This window comes from Drosophila santomea, chromosome 2R (assembly GCF_016746245.2).
Source record: "Drosophila santomea strain STO CAGO 1482 chromosome 2R, Prin_Dsan_1.1, whole genome shotgun sequence".
Classification (NCBI taxonomy): domain Eukaryota; kingdom Metazoa; phylum Arthropoda; class Insecta; order Diptera; family Drosophilidae; genus Drosophila; species Drosophila santomea.
Window position 1 is genome coordinate 177,370 of NC_053017.2, and position 11,492 is coordinate 188,861.

General features: G+C 40.7%; 1 protein-coding gene across 1 annotated transcript; it reads left to right on the plus strand.

The window, feature by feature from the left end:
- The first annotated feature begins 9,408 nt into the window (after positions 1-9,408).
- On the plus strand, positions 9,409-9,990 carry LOC122756410. Its single transcript, XM_044005799.1, has one exon. It carries the CDS (start codon positions 9,409-9,411, stop codon positions 9,988-9,990), a length of 582 nt encoding a protein of 193 aa, XP_043861734.1.
- The last annotated feature ends 1,502 nt before the right edge of the window (positions 9,991-11,492 follow it).

Genomic DNA, 11,492 nt, shown 5'->3' on the forward strand with positions numbered 1-11,492 from the left:
GTAATCGCTTTATATAATTAATATTGAAGAAAACGCAGAAGAAGAGGCGACACTGTTTAATAACTAGTCATTGTATTTTATCATTTTACCTTTGTTTATATAAATAAGGAACTTGAAAAAAGAAAATAAATTTTCTAAAATTAATTGCGTATTATGAACCATTTACTATATGCTATCCATTTACCTATGCGATACTAATAACAATGGAATATATATCAGAAGACAACTTTAAAGTAGTAGCGACTAAATGGGCACGATATTATCCTTAATAGGAACCTATGAAAGGTCTATATAAAAATAATAATTTTTCACAAATCGAAGTCACGAAAAATTTAAATCCAGTGTAAAAAAAAGACCCTTACACTTTGTGCAGCCGAAATAAATATCACCAGGGATAACCTGAAAGCCGATTTTTCTGCAGAGCTCTTCAGCGAGCTTATTAGTTCGATAATTGGATCGCCGATCAGCTCAGCAGTAAATTCATTTTTTCAGCAGCTGTGTATGGTATGGCTTAAGACCAATAATTTAAGTTTTAGAACGTCATATAACTAATAAAAGACAGAACAGCAATACCCATTTTACCCATTTTAAAATTTGGGCTCGAGGTGGTCGATTGTTTAGTGGAATCAGTCGTCGATTTGTCGCTGTTTTTTAGTAGCAATGAATTGGGGAACTGTGGTAAATATGTAAAGTTGATAAATACTGGCAGATTGCTTAAGCATTTACTTTTACTGCTTTCAAGATGGCACTAACAGCGAATGGAGTACTGCGGTAGACAATTTAATTATTTCGGTTTATTGCATAAAAATATTCTTATGTTATAATTATTATTAACTTTATTTTGGATTTTTTTCAAATTTCTATCGATATGCTGTAAATATTTTGACCAAGAAACGCTCTAAGCTTATTTTTCTTGCAAAATTCCATCGATATGCCAAAAACATGTTGTCATATTGATAATATTATTATTGTTAAGGTCGTTTACATAATCAAAGTAACAAATTGAAATTGCGTTGGCTCTTAGGCCTTAGGCTAAATTGGCGGGATCTAATTATTATCTCTCAATCTAAGTAATAATATCTTTTTATTTACAGGGTTCCCCTTTCTTTATATATAGGAGGCATATTGAAGAAGCCTTTTTGGATATGTTAGATAATATAGATATTATGTACGTTATCGGGGTTAGGGTTTTATAGACGTTTGTGTTAGTAAACATTTTTGTTATATATTTAATTATTACCCAAATAAAATTTGGTATACAATACTAAATATCGAAAATTTAATGATTGCTTACTGGCCCTTCGATTCGATACTTTTACTTTTTATAATATAGTGATTTTGTAAATATTTATGATATTTTTGTTCAAGGGGTTCTTAAACAATCTTATGTGTGATGCGTATATGGTACAAAATAGTATTAATAATCCAATACTCTGTAATTAGCTGCTGGACACCACATGATCCACTGTCATATTGTTTCCGCATAGTTGGCATGCTGACAATCCCGTCAGTATTTGATGATTTAAGGATTGCGTGTACGCGATGCGAAGGCGGAGAAATGTCTCGCAAGCTCTTCTGCCTGTGGATCAATTTTTGCAATTGGGGTTTAATGTTTGGTATCTGTGGTAACATCAAGGTATATCTGGATTCGGTTTGTTATTTTCTTTGGCAAAAAGGAGGGATGGCTAAGAATTTTCCTAATTTCCTGCAATTTCGCTGAAGTCAGTTGACGTAATGAAAATAGCGGAGAGCCTGTCTGTGGTATCATCAAGATATATCCGGACTCAGTTTTGTATATTATTGGCATTAAACGGTGTGGAGAGGATGAGTTAAGAATTTGCCTAACTTTCTGTACAGTGTATCCGCTGTGATTCCAGTTGCGTAGGACGGAAACAGTGGAGAGTCTATCTGGAGGTTTTCAATGTCGTGATATTAAAAAAATATTGTATCGATGAAATTTTTTTTATTAGAACAAAATGATGATAATATTTAAAATATCACAAAAAATATCGATATATGCCCTATGGCCAAGATATTGTTGAATTGTATGCTTTCCATACCAAAATTGGATTATTTTCCCATGCAGCTTGGAGCAAGCTTAAATATAATTTTAGCTTCTAGCTCTCCTTGTTTTCATCGTCCAAGTCACTTGCAACGGAGGTGTTGAACGAAGGGAAAATATTAATAAAATGTCAAAAAAATATCGCAATAACGATATGTGGGCAAAAAAAATATCACAATATAAATATATCATTTTCAGAATTTTGATATATTATCACACAACCGTAGACTTGCAGGGGATAGTCGATTTTGAATTTTATTAAAGAAATTTCAATGAGATTTTTAATGTGTATGCAAGATTGTGGAATCCCGGGGGCGGATTTCGGCAAAGAGTTTTATATTCGACCACACACTCTTTGGGGAGATTCATCAAGTAAATATTTCGAGGCAGTTACGATTAGTCGATAGCAAAATGCGTAATGTCATGACATGACATGAGATATGCTCATTGTTGGTTTCGACAAAAACTATTCTTTCTCAGATCGCGTTAAGTTGAGAGCGTAAAAATCTTAAAATTTTATGCATTTCCCTCTAAAAGTAAAAACATGAACATGTACACCAAACTAAAATTCTGCCAAAAATGAGACCTAAATAAAGAACTCCGGGAAAGTTTCATTAGGAATCGATAAAACCTTATCTTCTGGGCATAGGAAACGGACAATCATACATAACAAAGCATTTCCGAGTCCACCATCTTTGCCGATCCCGATTTCACTTGTAAGTCCATTCCGAGCAAACCCTATCCGTCCGCACGAAGGGTTATTCATAAGGGCGTCGACCACCGCAGTTGCTACCAACAGCCGTCACCATATACCTCAAGTCCTGGCACTGAAATTTATAGATCAATTAGATTTACTTTTCTTTGTTAATATAAACTGTGTCGCTACCACTAAATTGAGTCGCGAAACTTTAGTTGGTCAGACGGAAAAGGTTCAACGCATACTCACTGTTCACGCAAAATTCTGACCGGCAGTGTGAGCGGCTTGCGCACCAGCTTTCGCTCCGCACTTTTCTCGCTCTCCCTTTTTCCTACGGCGTTTATTCTTCCTTCCGATTCCTAAATTCAGTAAAAACTTATATATATATATACGAATTCAGACCGAGAGTTTATTAAAAAAAGAACACTGTTAGTTTTTTATTTCAATAAAGGATAATGGACTTCGAAGTTGATGTTGGCTTAGCTGGGCTATCGCAGTTGATAGCGTACTCAGTTCTGAAATAACTAATGGAGATGTTTGCGTTTATATTGGCAGATTGGGATAGTTTAAGAGAATAAAGTTATAAACGTGGAGAGAGGAGCTATCGAAAAATAGGAGTCATTGGAGAATCCTGATATATATAAAATATATAATAATATATATGTATCGTGGATAATAATATATATCAAATATATAATAATATATATATTGTTGGCGGAACTCATATTGTCGGTCATTGTTTATTGTTTGTTGTTTATTGTTGGCATGTGAAGTAGAAAAAATTTGAAGTCTAGTGTAAGTTAGTTTAGGGCAAAGGCGGGAGCATAATAAAGTTTTCTCTCGCTCTTTGCGAATTCGCCCCGTCTTCGCCAACCTCTGTTAAGCTAGGCCTAAGAACACATATGTTAAATAGAGATGAAGTCGAAAAATTGAATTCAACACGAGCGCACGCATTTTTTCGTTGTCGTAGTTCCGAAATTAAACCTAATTATTCTTGCCACCAAAATTCAATATTTTTAATAAACTAATTAAAATTTTCATGGCGCCCCCGGGTGGACAAGAATTAGTTTAAACAAATTAGTGACAATGACACATATAATATAATATATATATATAATAATATAAAAGTGCAAAAAAAAAAAAAAATTGTTCGTTGTTTTTTTTGAGTGCAATAAATAAATATATTGTTGCCCGCGACGCGCTATTGTGTTTAAACAATAAATATTTCTTAAACATATTCCGTGTCGGTCGCGAAATACCCTGCTTCCGGAATTGCCGCCACCACCGAGGGAACGTTTAAGGAAAGTGGCCGCTAAAATTAGCATTCGGAAATCACAGGTATTTGTGCAAAAAATTGGAAGCTAGAGTTATAGACAAATTTAATGTTTATTGTCTTGTGCTGCAATATTGCACCTCGCTTTCAGTTCTTGGCACATATGTACGTATCAATATAGTAGAGCTAGATTGCATGCAAATTATTCAATTTAGTGGTTGATAAAATAAATACACATACATATATTGAACCGCTTTTGGACGCAACATTTATTTATTATTTTGCACTGTATTTTGCACTTCCCCCTCTCGTTCGTTGAAACTCGCATTAATAGTTGGGAAGTTTATCCAAGCTTGCGCACTAATACACAGGCAGCCTTATATACTAGCAGCTGCAGCGGTGAACTTTTCGTTTTCGCTTCGCTTATGCACCGCTTCCTGCGTTTTTGTTGTTTGGCCCTTTTCCGTTGGCGCGCTTAGATTAGCGGACCGTCAAGAGACGCTCTACCCTGTATTCTGCGGGTTTACCCTTTTCGGCGTCATTTCGCACCCACTATTAATTGATACTGCGTGACTTGAATTTCAATTTAAATAATTTGTTTTCGTTGTTCTCATCAGAAAAATATTTAATATACAATTCGAACAATAAATTAATAATTTATGAAATTAAAAATAACCTATTTTTTTGGTTTAATAAATTTCTAATTATTGATTCGAAGGTTATTAAATTATATTGTCGGTCTGATTTGAGTTAATTTGTTTCGGCCATTTATTAATTTAATTCGGAAATAAAATTTAATTAATTTAATTTAATTAATTTAAATATTGAATTTAAAATGAGCCTAGAAACCAAAAATAAATCTGTTCTGGAAGAGCTGAAAAGCAAGCTCCAAAGTCGGGTCAGAACAATTCGCCGATTAAATGAGCGATTAGAAACGGGATCGAATCCGCTATTAGAGGAAGAATTGAAATGTCGACTAGAAAACTTAAAGGCTTCTATTAGTAAGGCAAATCAATTACAAGAACAGATAGAAGACATAGATTGTAGCGATGAATTTGGCGACGAGTTGGAAGAGCTTTGTATAGTGACCAAGGCAAAAATAATGTCCCTGTTGTCTGCCTTGAAGGTAGCAAGCGTCAGCGAAGCTCCGGGATCAGCTGCTGTAGCTCCAACTCGTGCGCGACTTCCGAATTTGGCATTGCCAAAATTCTGTGGAGATTATTCGGAGTTCAAAAATTTCATCAGCCTTTTCGAAACTTTGGTTCATAAAGACGCCAGCATTCCAGTTATCGAAAAATTTAACCATTTAACTTAATGTCTCTCTGGTGAAGCTTTAGGAACAGTTAAAGCTTACCGTCACCGAGAGCAATTACGAAAAGGCACTAGCCAGTTTAAAAAAGGTTTACGATAACGAATGCCTCATCTTTATGAATTATATATCAACATTGTTTAGCCTGCCAAAAATATCGCATCAGTCCGCTTCCTCCTTGAGAAACCTTATCGATACTGTTTCTTCGATTTATGGTTCTCTGTTATCGATAGGAGATGATACAAAAATTTCGAGTGCAATGTTGATATATTTGGTATTGAATAGAGTCGACCCAGTGACCAAACAAAAATGGGAGGAACAGCTCGATTATGAGACTTTGCCGCTTTGGGCCGATTTTGAAAAAATGTTAAATCGCCGATATCAGCATTTATCAGCTGAAGAATCGACAAAGCCGAAGCAAGATAAAATTGTGTCGAGCAAGCTACATAATCGTAGTTCATTCTCGTGTTCCTTCTCCAACAGCAAGCCTCAGCAAACTTGTAGCTATTGTAATGCAGCAGATCATTCTCTGTAATGCAAAGGTTCGAGTTTGTTAAGTCTGCCTCCTTATGTATCAATTGTCTGCGAAAAGGCCATACTGTTTCGAAATGCAAAGGCAAAAAGTGTCGAGCTTGTGACCGCTCACACCATATTCTGCTTCATAGATATACAGTGCCTGAGAACAGTTTAGCGTTGCCACCCCCGCCAGAGACCATATCTCCTACTTTTAACCAAGATCAGCCTTCCACGTCACATGTTATGCATGCCACGTCCTTGGACAGGGTGATTTTGGCTACGTCAATCGTAAGCGTCCGTACGAAAAACGGAGAATACGTTTTGGCCCGAGCTCTGCTGGACTCTGGGTCTCAAACGAATTTTATAACAGAAGAACTGGCGAACCGCTTACAGATTCGTAGAGAGGAGTCGTGTATCAACTTATTTGGTATTGGCGAGTCCATTTCTCAAGTCAAAAAAAATGTACACCCAGTGGTGAAGTCGCAAATAAATGGTAGTGAGTTCTCGTTCGATTTCTGGATCTTAAAGTCGATCTCCGGTTACCATCCTGATCAGTCGGTGAACGTCAGTGATTGGAAGATCTCGAAGAACCTACCATTAGCAGACCCATATTTCTACAAGTCACAAATAATTGATATGTTGATAGGAGCAGAATCATTTTTCGAATTACTAGCTGTTGGTCAAATTAGACAAGGTCATGACTATCCAACTCTACAAAAGACCCTATTTGGTTGGGTTGTTTCGGGCAGATACAAGTTTGCAGCCCCGAAACAAGTTGTGAATAGTTTCAGTTGTAGTGAAGAACCTTTAGTATTGATTGACAGCACACTACAGAAATTTTGGTCGCTGGAGGAAATGCCTAATCCAAAGAAAATTCTGTCGCCTGAGCACAAGTTATGTGAAGAGCATTATAGGAAGACTACTCAGGTATTGCCATCAGGTCGGTTTGAAGTTAGGCTGCCGTTTAAATCTGATCCAAATGGATTAGGCAACTCCTTCGGGGTTGCAAAACGGCGGTTTTTGTCGCTTGAGCGAAGGTTGTCTCGAGATCCTAACTTGAAGACCATGTACTTGAAATTCATGGAAGAATATCTCGCCCTAGGTCATATGTCGCCTACAGACAACAAAATCCTTTCCACTCCACCCCATCAATGCGTGTTAAGGCCCCAGAGTACGTCAACAAAGTTGCGCGTCGTGTTCGATGCGTCCTGCAAAACATCGTCTCAGGTGGCCTTAAACGACATCCTGATGGTGGGGCCGACAATTCAAGAAGAGTTGTACTCCACTCTACTCCGCTTCCGGCTGCACAGGTATGCCCTGACTGCCGATGTAAAAAAGATTTATCGCCAAGTAATGGTTAATGAAGCGGATAGGAAGTTTCAACTCATAGTGTGGAGGAGAGACCCCTCTGAATCCTTGAGATTATACAAGCTCAACACCGTCACATATGGTACTGGACCAGCCCCATTTCTGGCTAATCGGTGTTTAAAGAGGTTGAGTGAGTCTGCTAAATTTTCATTCCCTAGAGCTGCCGACGTGATTGGATCCGATTTTTTCGTCGATGACATGTTAACTGGTGCTGCATGCGTAGAGGAGCTAAAGACAATTAAGTCTGAAGTGTCTCAGGTTCTTCAAACAGCAGGTTTTGAATTGACAAAGTGGTTTTCAAACTCACCTGAGGTCACTGCATCTGAGAGCACAGTAAAATCGATACCTATCTCGGATTCAGAGTCAACTAAGGCGTTTGGAATATAGTGGTTGCCTAGCGAAGATGCCTTTAAGTTCAAAATTGACACTTCTGTCATGGGTCTCCGAGCGACAAAACGGAACATACTATCGGTGACATCGAAGCTGTTTGACCCCCTCGGCTTGTTAAGTCCCATTGTGATTAAAGGAAAGATCCTATTGCAGGAACTCTGTCTAAATAAGTTAGATTGGGATGAGTCAATTCCGATGCATTTGGAAACATCTTGGGATATGCTAAAAAGCACTATGTCTCAACTGGATGAGATATCGATTCCTCGGTTCATGCAAACCGACCCATTGTCACCGGTACAGCTACATGCCTTTGCCGACGCCTTCATGAGAGCTTATGCAGCTTGCGTCTATATTCGTAGCAAAACTGCCGAAGGTTTTAAATTATCGTTGTTGACTTCAAAGTCAAAAGTAGCGCCGCTCAAGACCAAAACGCTCCCAAGGCTTGAGTTATGTGCCGTTCACCTTCTCGCAGATCTCTGCCATAGAATCAAACCCTTATTAAAAGTCCCTTTCGAACGAATTGTATACTGGTCGGACTCTGAAGTTACTCTTCACTGGATTCGATCTCATCCATCTTCGTTGTCGACATTCGTTTCGAACAGGGTAGCGGAGATGTAAGAATGGTCAGGAGAAGCTACATGGCGGCATGTTCCCACAAAGCAGAACCCAGCAGATATCGTTTCGAGAGGTTGTGACGTCGACGAGATAGGGCAGTCGATCTGGTTCACTGGCCCACCATTTCTGAAGGACGAAGAAGAAAACTGGCCCATAAATGCGCATTTCGAGCCGGATGAGGAAGTCTTGCGTCAGGAAGCTAGGAAGACTGTGGTCAGGCTGACCGCTGCTGTGCCAACTTCCGATTTGCTGGATGTCATAGAGGGGTTTTCGTCACACCTCAAACTGCTTAGAGTGTTCGCTTATATGTTCCGCTTTATAAGAAAATGCAAAGACAAGAGTATAGTTTTCGAAGAAACTCTGTCACCGACTGAATATAATGAAGCGTTTCATAAGATTATCGAAATAGTACAAAAGCACGAGTATCAAGTAGAAATTGAAAAGGTTCGTAAAGGCTCCAAGGTCGGCCCAAGTCTTCAGCTATTGAACCCATTCATCCATGAGGATACAGGCACTTGGTGCAACTTTTCGTTGTTTCGAGTTGGGGGGCGACTAGCTAACGCTCCTATATCATAGTTTCCCTTGCTGTTGACGAAACGCTCGCAGTTTGTGCAGAGCTACGTCCGGCATTTGCACCATTCCAATTTTCATGTCGGCCCTCGAGCACTTGTGAGCATCCTACGACAGCGTATTTGGACCGTAAACGCTCAGGAACTCTGCAGTCAGACAGTTCGATCATGTGTGCGCTGCTTCAAATGCAAGCCTCGACTGATGACACAAATTATGGGAAATCTACCCGCAGATAGACTACGTGCTTTCCGCCCATTTGCGATATGTGGCGTTGATTTTTGTGGCCCTGTCTATACGACATTAAAAATTCGAGGAAGGCCCCTGTATATGTCCTCCGTTGCCTTATTTGTTTGTTTTGCGTCCAAGGCGGTTCACTTAGAGATTGTCTCAGATCTAATTCTGATACTTTTCTATTGGCTTTTCAAAGATTCATTGGTCGACGAGGATGTCCGCAGACGGTGCATTGCGACAACGCAAGGAACATTGTCGGAGCGAGTCGCCACTTCCTGGCTCTTCGCGATCGGATCGAGGAGCAGGCGGACGCAATTCGCGAGTTCGCATCAAAAAGCGGATGCGAATTTGCGTGCACACCCCCTCGGGCTCCGCACATGGGCGGACTATGGGAGGCAGGTGTGAAAACTGCAAAGCACCTACTCCTACGAGCGGTGGGCAGCGCACTTCTCAACGCCGAAGAGCTGGCAACAGTCCTCGTCGGGATCGAGGCCACGATGAACTCGCTGCCCCTCGGAGCGCTCAGCCAGGACCCAAGCGACGGAAAGGCTCTTACTCCCGGGCACCTGCTGACAGGCGGGCCGCTCATCGCAGCACCAGCACTCTGGACCCCGGACCAGGGTCCCCTGGTCCGGGGTCCGGAGTGCTGGTCTCAGTTGCTTGCGGCGATGGCGGCTTGTCTGTCAGTCAGGCAAACGTTCTGGCGGCGATGGTCCCGGGAATATGTCCTGGGCCTTCAGGTTCGGGGCAAGTGGCACGAGGAGAAGGCCAACGTCGAGGAGGGCCAACTCGTCGTCGTGGCAGAGGACAACCTGCTGCCTCAACAGTGGCTCCTGGGAAGGATCGTCGCGACGCACGCAGGAGAGGACGGCAAGGTCAGGGTCGTCGACCTTAGGAGCAGTGATGGAGCCATCTTCCGGAGGGCGATCCACAAGCTGGAGCCGCTGCCGATTTGTTGAAGCCGTGGAGGCGTTCAACACGTTGAACGGTGTTGGCTGAACTCATATTGTCGGTCATTGTTTATTGTTTGTTGTTTATTGTTGGCATGTGAAGTAGAAAAAATTTGAAGTCTAGTGTAAGTTAGTTTAGGGCGAAGGCGGGAGCATAATAAAGTTCTCTCTCGCTCTTTGCGAATTCGCCCCGTCTTCGCCAACCTCTGTTAAGCTAGGCCTAAGAACACTTATGTTAAATAGAGATGCAGTCGACAAATTGAGTTGAACACGAGCGCACGCATTTTTTCGTTGTCGTAGTTCCGAAATTAAACCTAATTATTCTTGCCACCAAAATTCAATATTTTTAATAAACTAATTAAAATTTTCATATATCGTGTATAATAATATATATAATATAAATTACATATATAATATATATAATGCATATAATTTATATTATATACAATAATTATATATATTATATTATAATATATATAATATATTAGCGATCGCATTAGCCTTTTCGCCGCCAAGATCAACACTCCTGATCAAGCTTCTCAGTCCCAACATACGTTGCAAGTCCGTGTGCCTCAAGTACGAGCCCTATTGGACAAAATGAAAAGAGAGTACGAAACATGCTCGGACCTTATTGCCCTAGAAGGATCTCTCAACACATTGCCTCTTCTCAAGGCGAAATATGACTACTGCTACTCAGTATACGAGTCGTGCGCAGCACAAATTGGAGAAACTTTTGACAGAGCAACGCCTCTAGTCGCGCAAGCACCCCCCCAGCCTTTAATTTCGTCGCGTTGCCGCTTGCCTCTTTGCGATACGGAAATCTTCGATGGCGACTGCCTCCGATTTTCCGGGCCCGGTCATAGGAGCTGTTTCATCTCCTTACAAAAACAAGCGGCGAGGTATGATACCATAGTATACAAATCTCCTCTTACGAGGAGATTCGGCGTGGGGCTTCAAGATCGCTTCCAAAACAAACGACTTTTAGTCAGCCAACTCAAACTCCTTTTCAACTTAAGTTCGATAGACCAAGAATCTGGGCATGCTCTTAAAAAGCTGCAGTCCACGATTCAGGGGTGTTTAACCGCGCTAACTCATTCTCACGTATCCACTGACAACTGGCATTGTCTGTTTTCCTCTGTGCGAGCCAACTGCCAAAGCTAACCCTCTGTTCCGTGACCTAACGTTAAAATCCGAAATCCCAGCTTGGGAAGAAATCAAAACCTTCCTTCATCGAGGATATGAAACCGACTCAGGCCGTCAAAAAAACTCCAATCATAGAGACAAAGACCATTACTACTCAGAAAGGGTGTGACTTATGCATCAAGGAGAAACATCCGGTATGTTTGTGCCCGCGCTTTCTCCAAATGTCAGTTGACGGCTACATGAAAAAGATGCAGCTATCTCCAAATTGTTTCGCGAAGGGCCATTAGCTGCGTGACTGCACGAGCACACGCAATTGTTTTATCTGTAAGGGGAGGCACCATACGTTGCATCCTTCACGACTCAGGTGC